This window comes from Salmo trutta, chromosome 12 (assembly GCF_901001165.1).
Source record: "Salmo trutta chromosome 12, fSalTru1.1, whole genome shotgun sequence".
NCBI lineage: Eukaryota > Metazoa > Chordata > Actinopteri > Salmoniformes > Salmonidae > Salmo > Salmo trutta.
Window position 1 is genome coordinate 79,395,700 of NC_042968.1, and position 16,307 is coordinate 79,412,006.

Genomic DNA, 16,307 nt, shown 5'->3' on the forward strand with positions numbered 1-16,307 from the left:
ATGGTAGTGATTGTACTCATCACAGGACCTCTCTCTTTGGTCACTATTATGATCTCCTTCCAGGTCAACAGTAAACTACGCACCGTCAGCAACTATTTCCTGCTGATCCTGGGGATGGTTTCTATGAAACTCTATGCTGTGTACATCATCATGGGACACTGGGGCCTGGGCCAGTTACGTCTGGCTGGCTGTGGACTATGTGGCTCTGTCATGAACCTGCTGGTCATCAGCTTCGACCGCTTCTACTCCGTCATCAGACCTCTCAGCTACATGGCCGGGCAGCCGGCCTGGGCAGCGTCCTTCATCCTGTGAGGGCCAGCCATCCTGTTCTGGCCCCAAGTGGTGGGCAGGTCCTCGCAGGACAAGGGTGACTGCTCTATCCCGTTCCTGACCGAGCTTGCTCTCACATTCGGTATGGCCATCGCTGCCTTCTAGCTTCCTGTCACCATCATGGGCATCCTGTACTGGAAGACCTACTGTGAGATTGAGAAGCAAGCCCAGGATCTGGAGGGGCTGCTGGGGTCTGGGAGCAGTGGAGGGGCCTCCCATGGATCTGAAGGGCTGTTTACTCCAGCAGCACCAAGAGCAGTGCGAGCAGGTCCAGAGAGGTGTCTGCTAGCAGGGAACAGAGCAGTGAGGGGTCTCAGGGCTGCTTCCCTGTGAGAGAGGAGCCTAAGCAGAGCAGGGAGAGGAGAATAGCAACACCAGGGGTAGCTAGAGGGAGGGCTGCAGAGACAGCACCTGTAATGTAGATGAGGAAGAACCTACTGTCTCTTCCTCAGAGGAAGAACCAGTTCAAAAGCAGCAAGGGGCAAGCACTAATACAAGCCCTAAAACCATGATCTCACTAAGAGACGTCCAGAGCAGGGACACTGGAGGGACCCACAAACCCCTAACGTCTAGGGCAAGGGACAGTGCAGCTGGACCACAGGGCAGGCAGTCCTCCCTGAGAGGCTCCATATCTTCAGACTCCAGACACCGCAAGCAGACCAAAGCCAAGAGGAACATGACCATCTGGAAGAAGGCGGCAGCTAGGACCCTGAGTGCTGTCCTTCTGGCCTTCATCCTGACCTGGACACCCTACAACACTATGGTGCTGGTGTCCATCTCCTACTGTGTGCCTGAGAAGCTGTGTCAGCTGGGCTATTGGTTCTGATACATCAACAGCACCATCAACCCAGTCTGCTACGCCCTTTGCAACGAGCACTTCTGTCACCTTCAAGACACTGCTGCTGTGCGGCCCCGGACAGAAGAACTGGCGAAGGGCTTATCACAGCAATCATGCCTCCTTCGGGACACACAAGATCAGCAGCACTGCCTGAACTTTTTCAAATCTAGACTTTACCTGCTGGCTTAGGAAGAGTCAGATCTGCCCTAGTAAAAGACACCATGCAAGCAAGGCGATGCTTTTGTAGAATCGCTTTTTTGACTGTTAAAAAACCCTAAATAAACCGACTTGGTAAATGTGATGTGCATTGACATCTAGAACAGGCAATGGCAGAAAACCTACATAGGGTACTGCCTAAAAGTAGTATCTATCTTAAGAACATTACATTGCCTACATATATGGTAATCATGTAGTCTGTTTTTGCCCTGGACTATCTTCAATCCCTCCTACCCTCCCCCTCAGTTCCTCTCTATGGGTAAATTGGTCCATCCACGGCCTGAGGAAATGGCTTGTGTTTATGACATGGTGTTTATTGAAACAGCAGGGTTATGAATTGGTCCATGTGCCTTAATGTTACATATGATCACCAAGACCAGGCCTTGTACTTTGCAATATAAGGCAGAGAATTCATTTCCAATGTTTTGGTTTCACAGACACAAAGCTCCATCACTGATACAACAGTGCTTCAGCAATCCTGAATGGCAACTGCTGTAATAGAGAAAATAGGACATGGCTCCAAATATAGTCAGCGGCAAATCTTTTATTTTCCTGAAAAAAAGACAAAACCTTGTACCCTAAAGGAAACGTTCAATTACAATCCAAATAAAGTCCCAAAACTGTTTTACATCAACTAAGTAAATATCATTGATGAATATTTTACTTTTTTTTTTATAAATGAACCAAAACCGTAATATTCCAAATGGCAACTGCCTCTAAACAAACAGCTAAACAAATGAAATGAGAAATACTTGTTTAATGCTTTAGTATTTGTTAGTTGGCTATTAATATAACATGATAGTATAGCTAAATGATATTACACAACTTCCTTACACCTTGATCAATCCAAATCTCAGTAGACCACGAGCACCCGTGTTTAGGGCACACATTATCATGCACTTGGTTAACTGTCTGTAGAGAACGCAATGTCTACTGTTTCTCCTTTTGACCATGTCTGAGAATGAATCCAATGGTTTTGAAAAAATACTTTCACTAGTTTGAGGTAAAGTAATTGTAGCTAATTGTAACCATAGCCAAACCGGTGGAGAGCATTGCACCTGGCTTTGGGGGAAAAGCAGAGTAAATCCAAGGAAAAAAACAGGTGTTCCCTTTTCATGAGACGAGAATAATTTGGATGAAGGGGAGGACAGATTAAAGAAGGATTTTTAAGCCTTGAGACATGGATGGTGTGTGCGCCATTCAGAGGGTAAATCGGTGAGAGAAAAGATTGAAGTGCCTTTGAACAGGGTATGGTAGTAGGTACCAGGATCAACGGTTCGAGTGTGTCAACAACTGCAACGCTGCTGCGTTTTTCACGCTCAACAGTTTCCCACGTGTATCAAGAATAGTCCTCCACCCAAAAAATATCCAGCCAACTTGACACAACTGTGGGAAGCAATGGAGTCAACATGGGCCAGCATCCCTGTGGAATGCTTGACACCTTGTAGAGCCCATGCCCCGACGAATCGAGGCTGTTCTGAGGGCAAAGAGGGGGGTGGGGGTGTAACTCAATATTAAGATGGTGTTCTTAATGTTTTGTACACTCAGTGTATTTACAGTGCATTCAGAAAGTATTCAGACGCCTTGACTTTTTCCACATTTTGTTACGTTACAGCCTTATTCTAAAACGGATTAAATTGTTTTTACCCCCCTCATCAATCTACACACACAATACCCCATAATGACAAATGTATCTGAATACTTCTGAATGCACTGTATAGACCTATACATGAAAAAGTAAAATAATGTTGCCTCCAAGGACAACACTACAGTATAGGAAGTGCAGATACCACAAACTGCAGACTGGTGTAACACACCACTTTCTGACTAGACCCTCTGATGGCTCCACATCATCCCATCTCCCCACAGTCCCAGTAGCTCTTCAATGGCTCCTTACTGCCCTCCTCTGGCTATAAATGAAGGGAATCATAGACCATGACAGTCTGAGACATGAGACAGTGGAGCAGGGTGGGATGAGACTTCAGAGCTGATATGGGCAGGTAAACACAAAGTCCTGTGCTTGGTAGTTGTCTGTTTTTAAATGATCTCCCAACACATAACAACAAGGAGTCAAAAAGAGGTCCAGATTAGGACTGCTGCAAATCAACGTTTATTGGTTGCATACACAGTTTGGCAGATGTTATAGCAGGTGCAGCAAAATGCTTACGTTGCTAGCAGTAAAATGTCAAACTGCTCTCCAGGACCAGTGTTGTCTACCAATGGATTAGGTAACTATTTTTGGTAAAAGGCTGGTTGTGGACATAGGATACACTAAAATTCACTCAATCACCCACCACACCAACCAGCATCCATTCTGACTCCCTTTCCTCAACAGCATCAAACACCCAATCTTGAATTCCTTAAAAAGAAAAATTACGCCATAGTCCTCTTTCTTGCTTTGAGATATAGAGAGATTGATGTAATAGTAAGGCCCTCTTAACACCCAATGCTTCCTAACTCTCAATGTTGTCTCCACATCAGGTAGTCTGACTACCAGTATTTTTAGCTAGCATTCCACTCCTTGTCACTCCAGTCTTTTTAGCTAGCATTCCACTCCTTGTCACTCCAGTCTTTTTAGCTAGCATTCCACTCCTTGTCACTCCAGTCTTTTTAGCTAGCATTCCACTCCTTGTCACTCCAGTCTTTTTAGCTAGCATTCCACTCCTTGTCACTCCAGTCTTTTTAGCTAGCATTCCACTCCTTGTCACTCCAGTCTTTTTAGCTAGCATTCCACTCCTTGTCACTCCAGTCTTTTTAGCTAGCATTCCACTCCTTGTCACTCTTTTTAGCTAGCATTCCACTACAGTCTTTTGCAAATGACATGAACGTCAAGGAGTGGAATGTAATGGCTGAACAGAGGGCAGCTTTTAAATAATTCCCACCTTTATATTCTATACAAATATATAAATATACAAAACCTTTGAACATGTTCTTATTATGAACAAGCATTGGCATGCTAATTGACTCAAACTATTTCTCTCCTTTACATGCAAAACTGATATTTTGCCGAATAAAAGTAGGATCTGAGCAGTCGTGTGCATGAACTGTATGTGAGACTGTGTGTTCAGGTATTTTGGCTGGCAAAAGCTGTTTGTGGTTTAAGCCACTCAAACAAACTTCATGTATTGTCAAGTTCAGGATATTGATACATTGAGTTTGATATATTGACAAATAGTTGAAAACAAAAGCCTATGGGTCACTTGAGCTTGGAACTGTGTAACAGCCATATAAGAACCAAACCAAGACCTGTTTCAACACGGGCTTGGTAAGGTGTTTCCCTTCCAAACCGAGGCCTTTTTCAGCAAGGGGCTGGTAAGGTATGCTTCCCCGAGGCCTATTTCAGAAGGGGGGTTGGTACGGTATGCTTCCCCGAGGGCCTGTTTCAGAAGGGGGGTTGGTGAGGTATGCTTCCCTTTTCACAATTCATCTGTCCCACCCACTCCTCTCTGCTGACCAGTGATGGAGAACCTGTGAGAGGGTGGGGGTCCATCACGATGGAGGGGCATTAGGTGTCTGGTATATTGATGCCTTGTCTTTCAACAGGTCCAGACACAGATGGCAGCTCCAGCTCCCTGTTAAGAGGACACAAGGAAACAGAGTGGTGAGTGACTCACACAGACTTGCTATAAATATCCTGTCTTCCATGGATCCACATCTGGTCATTAGCCCAGTTGAAGTCACTGGGTTTAAAGGTACAGGCTATTTTGTGCTGTAATACCTTGCATTGACTAAGCATTTCAAGATTTCAAGGCTAGTTAACTGCTGAAAGCGGTGATTCATCAGTAAAACACCCGGCCATGCTATCGTTGTCTGGCTACGCCACCTGAGAGCTCGACTTGGACATTCTACTCTGCCAAATGTACTCAGATAAATCTCTCTCCCTACGGAGATAAAACCACAACAGTCATCATCAAAAACTTTGACTCAAATATCCCCTATTAGACAGGCAAATGGTCCCCAGTGGTATATCATGAACAGATAGATCCATTATCCTGCTCTCACCTTCTGGAGGTTCAGCCATAGCAGGACTGAGACAGTACATGTGATAGCCTCTATCACAGTCATCACAGAAGAGAAGCTGGTCCTGGACAAAAGACAACAGGCTCATTATTCAACACCATTTTTCAGCGCACCACTTCATTTTAAATATACAGTATACTTCATTTGTCCCACAGTAATAAGTATGAAGCCTGCAGGTGAACTCACGTCGTTCTCTGAGGTGCCACAGATGTTGCAGCACTTGCACTCGATGCACTGCCAGCGGTAGGTCTTCACTGCAGCCATCATCACAGGGGTGAACTGCAGGCAGGACGGGTGGCCTGGGTTGGACACAGAGAATGGGTGAACAAACTGTCTGCCGCCATCATACTACTACTGGTCTTTGTAACTACACCATCATGCATCTGACTCTGAACACACTCAACACCATCCTAAAGTAAAGTCTACCACTCACACATGCATTAATTTGCATGCTCATACAAATATACACAAATGGTCTCAAAGGCCTAGGTTAGCCATGTCTCTCAGGGTAAAGGCCTGGGTTGGAAGGGTTACCTGAACGTCCACAGTCTGAGCAGGACTGCAGCTCCTCTGACTGGCCCGTCTTCTGGTTGAGGGCTGAGTCTCCCAGGCAGAAGTCACAGTAGTTATTGGGTATCGCTAAACCATCTGGACCTTTCTTGGGTGCTGTAAGGGAGAAACACAGAATTAAATGATAAGTATGGGTCTGCATTCAAAGGTTTCAAATGCATTCAAATGGTCACTTACTCTTGGGCTCCTCAGGCTGGGGCGGGGTGGGGGTGTGGACCTCAGGCTCCTCCTTGTCCCCGCCCTCCTCCTCAGCCAGGTGGGAGTGGGCGTAGTGGTAGCTCAGGCCCGGACGGTTCTTGTAACGCTTCCCACAGACTGCCAGAGAAACCCCCAAACACAACACTTGTTAAAACGAAACATACGTAAACCATTAAGTAGCATTCATACTAGAACGAAGTACATTTTTCTCCACTGAAAAATATCGCCTCGATCTGATCATTATTTACTGATGAGGAAAATCATATTGATGCATTAGTGTCCACGTGCCTGGTCTAGAGCAATGACATGCTCACCCAGACATCCATCCATCCACTCAATCACCCTCTCTTATTTCTTCATCTGATACCTAGAGGGACAAGATTACTGACTGGGTCAGCTCCCAGCCCCCATTACACCCCCTCCAGTTCCAACCCTAGCCCCAGTTGCAACACAATCTCCAACCCCAGTTCTCTTTTTTCCCCCTCTGCATTGTTGGGAAGCACCCGTAAGTAAGCATTTCACTGTCAGTCTACACTGGTTGTTTACAAAGCATGTGACAAATAACATTTGATTTGAACCTCAGGCCGCCTGTCTCTATGTGAGTCAGACCGCCAGTTCCAGGCCATTGTGCAGCATGGTCCATGGTGCAGAACCCAGGTTAGGCATTCCTCAACAATCTCTCCCCCTATGACCACTCACATCAGGATCCACACAGCCAGCCCAGACATCAAGCTGGTTCAACACAAAAGCAGAGGCACTATTTCACTCTAAAGAAACAGGTGAGGAGGACAAGACGAGTTAAGAAAAAAAGAAATGGAGCAAAGAAATGCAAATGAGACATTCAGTTAAGAGACAGATAACATGAAAGAAAACACAGACTACAGTTGATTGGCTGTAGTGTGTGCAATATGTGATATATGCCATTTAGCAGATGCTTTAACCAAAGCAACACAGTCATGAGTTCATTCATTTTACATATGGGTGTTCCCGGGAATCGAACCCACAACCCTGGCGTTGCAAGTGACATGCTCTCCCAACTAAGCCAAGATGTTCCTGAATACAACTACCTTTGAGTAGCCTAAATGTCATTTAGGATAAAATAATACAAAAGTACACTGCTTCTTAAACCGTGAGGTGGAACTCATGCACAGAGAAGGCATCTCCACACTACACATTCACAATCCACCCTCAAGCATATCAAGTTACTTATACTCTGAGTCAATTGAATTATACCTTGAAAATGAGACCTTATTCAGTGGACGAGGGGGAGGCAGCAACACTAACCTCAAAGCATTCTACATGTTAGCTAACACACACCGAGAGAAAGACAAACAGGCAGTAAGCAGACTAGACGCAGAGGAAAAAGAATGAGAGAAATATACCTCGTCCAGAAGGTTGTGAAATATGCTTTTGTTTGAAAGTGTCTGAAAGAGAGAAGAGAGAAAAGAGAGAAAAAGGAGAGAGAGGCTCAGAGAAGTACGCTCAAAGACTGACAGCATAGAGAGAGAGAGACTCAGAGAAGTTCGCTCAAAGACTGACAGCATAGAGAGAAAGAGACTCAGAGAAGTACGCTCACAAACTGACAATCAGAAAGACATCAACAACACCCCGAGTTTCATCTGCAAGGGAAGACAATTTCAGGAGTGAAAAACAACCGACTGTCCGCTTCCCAACAAGAGAGTTCCTAGGGAGTAAAGAGAGTAGGCCCTCCTCCAAAGCCCACCTGCACTCCCACTGATCTCCTCCAAAGCCCACCTGCACTCCCACTGATCTCCTCCAAAGCCCACCTGCACTCCCACTGATCTCCTCCAAAGCCCACCTGCACTCCCACTGATCTCCTCCAAAGCCCACCTGCACTCCCACTGATCTCCTCCAAAGCCCACCTGCACTCCCACTGATCTCCAAAGCCCACCTGCACTCCCACTGATCTCCTCCAAAGCCCACCTGCACTCCCACTGATCTCCTCCAAAGCCCACCTGCACTCCCACTGATCTCCTCCAAAGCCCACCTGCACTCCCACTGATCTCCTCCAAAGCCCACCTGCACTCCCACTGATCTCCTCCAAAGCCCATCTCCACTCCCACTGATCTCCTCCAAAGCCCACCTGCACTCCCACTGATCTCCGCCAAAGCCATCTGCACTCCCACTGATCACCTCCAAAGCCATCTGCACTAGAGGTCGGCCGATTAATCGGAATGGCCGATTAATTAGGGCCGATTTCAAGTTGTCATAACAATCGGAAATCTGTATTTTTGGACGCCGATTTTTTGTTGTTGTTGCCTTTATTTAACTAGGCAAGTCAGTTAAGAACACATTCTTATTTTCAATGACGGCCTAGGAACGGTGGGTTAACTGCCTTGTTCAGAGGCAGAACGACAGATTTTTACCTTGTCAGCTCAGGGATTCAATCTTGCAAACTTACGGTTAACTAGTCCAACGCTCTAACCACCTGCTTTACATTGCACTCCACGAGGAGCCTGCCTGTTACGCGAATGCAGTAAGAAGCCAAGGTAAGTTGCTAGCTAGCATTAAACTTATCTTATAAAAAACAATCAATCATAATCACTAGTTAACTACACATGGTTGATGATATTACTAGTTTATCTAGCCTGTCCTGCATTGCATATAACCGCTTAGGTACACGTTGCTCCAAACATAAACATCAATGCCTTTCTTAAAATCAATACACAAGTATATATTTTTAAACCTGCATATTTAATTAATATTGCCTGCTAACATGAATTTCTTTTAACTAGGGAAAATGTGTCACTTCTCTTGCAAACAGAGTCAGGGTATATGCAGCAGTTTGGGCCGCCTGGCTCGTTGCGAACTGTGAAGACTATTTCTTCCTAACAAAGACAGCCGACTTCGCCAAACGGGGATGATTAAACAAAAGCTAATTTGCAAAAAAGCACAATCGTTGCACGACTGTACCTAACCATAAACATCAATGCTTTTCTTAAAATCAATACACCGAAGTATATATTTTTCAAATATGCATATTTAGCTAAAAGAAATCCAGGTTAGCAGGCAATATTAATCAGGTGAAATTGTGTCATTTTGCGTTCATTGGACGCAGAGTCAGGGTATATGCAACAGTTTGGGCCGCCTGGCTCGTTGCGAACTAATTTGCCAGAATTTTACGTAATTATGACATAACATTGAAGGTTGTGCAATGTAACAGGAATATTTAGACTTAGGGATGCCACCCGTTAGATAAAATACGGAACGGTTCCGTATTTCACTGAAAGGAAAACATTTTTGTTTTCGATATGATAGTTTCCGGATTCGACCATATTAATGACCAAAGGCTCGTATTTCTGTGTGTTATTATGTTCTAATTAAGTCTATGATTTGATAGAGCAGTCTGACTGAGCGGTGGTAGGCAGCAGCAGGCTCGTAAGCATTCATTCAAACAGCACTTTCGTGCGTTTTGCCAGCAGCTCTTCGCTATGCTTCAAGCATTGCGCTGTTTATGACTTCAAGCCTATCAACTCCCAAGATTAGGCTGGTGTAACCGATGTGAAATGGCTAGCTAGTTAGCCGGGTGCGCGCTAATAGCGCTTCAAACGTCACTCGCTCTGAGACTTGGAGTAGTTGTTGCCCTTGCTCTGCATGGGTAACGCTGCTTCGAGGGTGGCTGTTGTCGATGTGTTCCTGGTTCGAGCCCAGGTAGGAGCGAGGAGAGGGACGGAAGCTATACTGTTACACTGGCAATACTAAAGTGCCTATAAGAACATCCAATAGTCAAAGGTATATGAAATACAAATCGTATAGAGAGAAATAGTCCTATAATAACTACAACCTAAAACTTCTTACCTGGGAATATTGAAGACTCATGTTAAAAGGAACCACCAGCTTTCATACACTGCTCAAAAAAATAAAGGGAACACTAAAATAACACATCCTAGATCTGAATGAAATAATCTTATTAAATACTTTTATCTTTTCATAGTTGAATGTGCTGACAACAAAATCACACAAAAATAATCAATGGAAATCCAATTTATCAACCCATGGAGGTCTGGATTTGGAGTCACACTCAAAATTAAAGTGGAAAACCACACTACAGGCTGATCCAACTTTGATGTAATGTCCTTAAAACAAGTCAAAATGAGGCTCAGTAGTGTGTGTGGCCTTCACGTGCCTGTATGACCTCCCTACAACGCCTGGGCATGCTCCTGATGAGGTGGCGGATGGTCTCCTGAGGGATCTCCTCCCAGACCTGGACTAAAGCATCCGCCAACTCCTGGACAGTCTGTGGTGCAACGTGGCGTTGGTGGATGGAGCGAGACATGATGTCCCAGATGTGCTCAATTGGATTCAGGTCTGGGGAACGGGCGGGCCAGTCCATAGCATCAATGCCTTCCTCTTGCAGGAACTGCTGACACACTCCAGCCACATGAGGTCTAGCATTGTCTTGCATTAGGAGGAACCCAGGGCCAACCGCACCAGCATATGGTCTCACAAGGGGTCTGAGGATCTCATCTCGGTACCTAATGGCAGCCAGGCTACCTCTGGCGAGCACATGGAGGGCTGTGCGGCCCCCCAAAGAAATGCCACCCCACACCATGACTGACACACCGCCAAACCGGTCATGCTGGAGGATGTTGCAGGCAGCAGAACGTTCTCCACGGCGTCTCCAGACTGTCACATGTGCTCAGTGTGAACCTGCTTTCATCTGTGAAGAGCACAGGGTGCCAGTGGCGAATTTGCCAATCTTGGTGTTCTCTGGCAAATGCCAAACGTCCTGCACGGTGTTGGGCTGTAAGCACAACCCCCACCTGTGGACGTCGGGCCCTCATACCACCCTCATGGAGTCTGTTTCTGACCATTTGAGCAGACACATGCACATTTGTGGCCTGCTGGAGGTCATTTTGCAGGGCTCTGGCAGTGCTCCTCCTTGCACAAAGGCAGAGGTAGCGGTCCTGCTGCTGGGTTGTTGCCCTCCTACGGCCTCCTCCACGTCTCCTGATGTACTGGCCTGTCTCCTGGTAGTGCCTCCATGCTCTGGACAATACGCTGACAGACACAGCAAACCTTCTTGCCACAGCTCGCATTGATGTGCCATCCTGGATGAGCTGCACTACCTGAGCCACTTGTGTGGGTTGTAGACTCCGTCTCATGCTACCACTAGAGTGAAAGCACCGCCAGCATTCAAAAGTGACCAAAACATCAGCCAGGAAGCATAGGAACTGAGAAGTGGTCTGTGGTCCCCACCTGCAGAACCACTCCTTTATTGGGGGTGTCTTGCTAATTGCCTATAATTTCCACCTGTTGTCTATTCCATTTGCACAACAGCATGTGAAATTTATTGTCAATCAGTGTTGCTTCCTAAGTGGACAGTTTGATTTCACAGAAGTGTGATTGACTTGGAGTTATTGCGTTGTTTAAGTGTTCCCTTTATTTTTTTGAGCAGTATATGTTCTCATGTTCTGAGCAAGGAACTTAAACGTTAGCTTTCTTACATGGCACATATTGCACTTTTACTTTTTTCTCCAACACTTTGTTTTTCCATCATTTAAACCAAATTGAACATGTTTCATTTTATTTGAGGCTAAATTGATTTTATTGATGTATTATATTAAGTTAAAATAAGTGTTCGTTCAGTGTTGTTGTAATTGTCATTATTAAAAAATAATAAAATCGGCCAATTAATCGGTATTGTTTTTTTTTGGTCCTCCAATTATCGGTATCGGCGTTGAAAAATCATAATTGGTCGACCTCTAATCTGCACTCCCACTGTTCTCCAAAGCCATCTGCACTCCCACTGTTCTCCTCCAAGGCCCTGCTGGGACTCACTGTCACAGGAGTAAGGCTTGTCCTTGTCCTCCATTGCAGCCGCCGCAGCATCCAGCTTCTTCTTGGCACTGCTCACTCCACGACCCTAAGGACAAACACACCATCATACTCAATATCATAGGTACAGACATGGTGTCACACTGGACACATCCACCATTTCAGATCACATGCCTGTAACATTGAGTAAAGTGAGTCTCTAACTGTAAGTGGCTCTGGATAAGAGCGTCTGCTAAATGACTATGCTAAATGTAATGCAAAATGTAACATTAACAACAATTATTGGTTTAGAATAGCTTCACTCACCTTTCCCTTTCCTTTGCCTCTTCTTTTGGGGGTGTCCTCCTCATAGTCCTCATCCTCCAAGTCATCCAGGAAGTCATCTGGCTCCAGGACTCTCTGTATAGACAGAATAATGCATGTTGCTGTAGTATCTAATGTCATTGGAGGAGTAATAAACTGTAAACCATGCTAGGTATCACACGATCCCTCCAACCACAGCAGGCTAAGTTACCTTTCTGACGCGTGCTGCAGGGGTGACTCCCCCACAAGTGTTGTCTGCCAGACTGGACTCCTCTTCTGGCCCTTGGAGCTCCGGAGGACCCCGTTTGTCCAGGGGTTCCCCCTTCAGCAGGGCTTCCAGACTGCTGCCATCAGATGATGACAGGGCATCCTTCTTAAAACCCAAGTCCAGTTCTACAGACAGGGAGAACCACAAACAACCTTTACAAAGGAGTGAAGAACCAACAGAAAACTCTGGCACAGAGGGGCACACAAACATGTCAACACAGTTATAGTGTTATTGAGTTGACCAGTAGCCCATGATTAGGACGTACCTGACTTTAGAGGGGGGAAGACCAGCCGGGGATCCTCTGGGGGGAGGGCTCGTCGTTTCTTCCTCCACCTGCGGGATGGGTAGGTGTACAGCTGTCCTGGGGCCACTCCTGAGAGAGGACAGATAAGATGCACACTAACGTACCTAGACATTTATGTGGACCTATAAAACAGACATTATTAACTTCTACTTTATGGCCTCTCGAGTGGCAAAGCGGTCTAAGGCACTGCATCTCAGTGCTTGAGGCGTCACTACAGATCCGGGTTCGATCCCGGGCTGTGTTGCAGCCGGCCGCGACCGGGAGACCCATGAGCCGGCGCACAATTGGCCCAGCGTCGTCCGGGTTAGGGGAGGGTTTGGCTGGCTGGGATGTTCTTGTCCCATCGTGCTCTAGCGACTCCTTGTGGCTAGAGCTGTATGGTGTTTCCTCCAACACATTGGTGCCGTTGGTTTACAGTTTGACCAGTGTGGCTTGGCGGGGTCGTGTTTCAGAGGACGCATTGCTCTCAACCTTTACCTCACCTGAGTCCGTACGATAGTTGCTGCAATGGGACTGTAATTACCAATTTGAAATTTAATTTAATTTTAATAAAAATATAAAATGTTACAAAAAATAGGAAAATTAGAAATTAGAAAAAGTGACTTTATATAAAAAATACTTTGTTTAAAGTTTCAGCTTAAATAGGTGAACACAATTTCTCCCGAGTGCTTGAACTACAGTGATCTCTTTTGTTTTCATCTCCAGATCATGAGAAGTTGATGAATGATACTGCCAAGTGTTTAACAACTCCAATCCTCCAGTAACGATTACGTGTACTGTTGGGGGTACTGGAGGACCGGAGTTGGGAAACACTCATATAGCCTACTACTCCAGGGTGTGAACTCAGTAGTTGAAATACTGTATGTGACTTCAATTTGTGTAGATGTGTAATGTATTTACCTGGTGCCCTGTGTCTCTTCTCCATCCAAATGTAACAGTTGCTCTGCGCCACTCCAGTCTGAGAGTCCAGGAAGGGCATTCGGACACTCCTCTCGGCACATAGCCGGGCGTTGTAGTTATGGCACTGCTCCATGGCATCTCTGTAGCACTGCTCTCCCAGCCTTCACCCACACACCGAGAGGAACAGGGACATGTTAGCACCAGGAAGCACACTGCCTGTGTATACTGTTATAAGAATGATACATTTTTGTGGACCCCAGGAAGAGTAACTGCTGGTTCTGCAAAAGGATCTAAATAAATAAACCTTCATGCATCAGTTCAACAACTGACAGTACCTGGAATGTATCTCTACCATAAGAGGTTGGTATGGTATGTGTCCTACCACCTCTAAGACAAATCATGTTGTTTGAATTCTACTGCTCTAGCGTGCTGTAAAAGAGGCTTAAAATTGTTCAAACTTCAAAGCCTTTATCTATCACAGCCACAGCTAAAAACCTTTTGGTCCTGTTTAAGCTGGCACCTCGGAGAGGCAGGCAAGCAGACTACATCATCGTGTCCCTGAACTCAGTCACTGCTGAGAATGTCAGCAGTTGCTCTTTTGTTGGCTTGGCAACCGCTGTCTGCCTGGTTGGGAGTAGCAGCCTCTGCTGGCTCAGCTTTTCAACACGAATCAGCTTGAGTGAAACCTATTTTTACTTACATAAATCTGTCTTCAAAGCGTCGTAGCACTAAGACAATCTTAAATCCATTTTAGGCAAATGGATACAAAAGATTTCAGGAAAGTGGGTATGGAAAGAGGTCTATGATAGAGACAACAGGGGTGTATTACTTGTATTATTTGGGGAAGCAGGTAGCCTAGTGGTTAGAACATTGGGCCAGTAACCGAAAGGTTGCTTGATCAAATCCCAGAGCTGACAAGATAAAAATCTGTTGTTCTGCCCCTGAACAAGGCAGTTAACCCACTAGACCGTCATTGTAAATAAGAATTTGTTAACTGACTTGCCTAGTTAAATAATGGTTAAATAAAAAATTACAGGTGTTGTTGCGAAACGGTTTACTCAGAACTAAAATATTTTACAACGAAAACGAGATTTCTATTGGACAAATTCTGGTAGGTCCCTCCCCGCTGTTTGCTTCCATTTGGTTCTTAAACGGTAAATGGTTTCCGTGATTAACACACCGCAGTTCACGAGTTTGAAACATTTGTTGCATTGCATGACAGTAATTTATTTATTTCTTTTTTGGTAGAATTTGTCTTGAAGAACATCTGATTCATATTACTCATCTTTTGGCAAAAGCTAGTTTTAACAATGCCTCAAGGACGTTCGTTATAGTGACGAATGCATTGTGGTGACATGGATTTTCTGTTGGAAAGCTAAAAAAAAAAAAACAGCTAACTAAACTTAATAACCAAGTTGCCAGCTAACGTTAATGATTGTAAACTAACATGTCACCATCCCATCTCTCTCACCGTGGGTGTTTTCAAACTCGCGTGGAATTAGGATTATGGATGGAGTTGCAGATATGCAGTTCCTCGTGTACATTTGCTAACTAGTGCACAACGTTTGGTTATATAATGATGACACTTGGTTATTTTCAATGTGTTCATTAACTAGTCTTCATACAAAAACACTTGACATATCAGGTCAGTTAAGCTATGTGTACTGACACAGTTTGAAACTGAGTTATTCGGTTCCTTTACCAAACATCTTAGACAATTTGCTATACCATTTAAATGTTTGTTACCACCGACCTTTACATTTAAACGTAAAACACATGTGCATACTTTAACTAGCTATGGGGTAAGAACATAGCTACTTACAGTTTTACAACATTTTCAACAACAGCCGCCATCTTGGTTTGCTTTTCCGTGAAAGTTGCGCCTGCGCAAGACATCAGGAGGAAACCACTGAGGATTTTTTAGAAGGCCAATGTTATAGTGTTGCAATCATGTATCAAATTGAGTTCACAAAAAAAGCTAACAATCACTCATAGTTTAGGGCAGAGTACATTAGCCAGCTATGCAATTTCAGTAAATATGATTAAATCATGTTTTCATTATTTTATTGGAAAATATGATACATGTATGACATGTCATTTAGACTTCAGTGTTGCTATTAAAACTGATTAAATGTACTACTTTTAGTGATATACAAAAATGTCCAGCAGATGGAGATGTAAACACATGGAAGGAAGGAATCATTCTGGGCATGGATTTCAAGGAGCTTTTCTGACATGTAAACTGTCAAACTCACTGAATGCTATCCCCTGTCAGTGGCCCAATATTACTTATTACACCCAAGCAGAGGTCCAAACTCAGACCAGGGAGAAAGAGGCTGGCATTGGTCACTCTGCTCTAGGCAGGCCTTTCCATTCCGACTATGCCCTCTTACATCTGTGCATGCCATGCTTTTAGACCTAGACACACAGCTGGTGTTCCCAGCCAATGAGGGAGACAGTGAAGCACAACACACTTATTTGATTGTGAAACTCACAAGGGGTCTCCTTCGAATGTCATTAGTGTTTTAGATTAGGAGTTACATAATTTATCCAGGCCAGCG

At 44.9% G+C, this 16,307-nt stretch overlaps 1 protein-coding gene and 1 pseudogene across 2 annotated transcripts; one reads left to right on the forward strand and one right to left on the reverse strand.

Annotated features, from left to right (window-relative positions):
• LOC115202624 (muscarinic acetylcholine receptor M1-like) lies at nt 1–663 on the forward strand (annotated as a pseudogene).
• Nucleotides 664–4,121: 3,458 nt separating this feature from the next.
• LOC115204316 (zinc finger protein ubi-d4) lies at nt 4,122–15,632 on the reverse strand. 2 transcript variants are annotated; one of them, XM_029769782.1, is made up of 12 exons: nt 15,569–15,632; nt 13,747–13,907; nt 12,808–12,915; nt 12,486–12,667; nt 12,278–12,370; nt 11,975–12,059; nt 7,555–7,596; nt 6,152–6,289; nt 5,939–6,070; nt 5,591–5,703; nt 5,387–5,468; nt 4,122–4,956 (listed from the first exon to the last, which is right to left on the reverse strand). In XM_029769782.1, the coding sequence occupies exons 1-12, from the start codon at nt 15,598–15,600 to the stop codon at nt 4,874–4,876; spliced, it is 1,251 nt and encodes a 416-aa protein (XP_029625642.1). In that variant the 5' UTR covers nt 15,601–15,632; the 3' UTR covers nt 4,122–4,873. The 2 variants fall into 2 exon arrangements, with proteins under 2 accessions (XP_029625642.1, XP_029625643.1); XM_029769783.1 differs by lacking the exon at nt 7,555–7,596.
• Between the last annotated feature and the right edge of the window lie 675 nt (nt 15,633–16,307).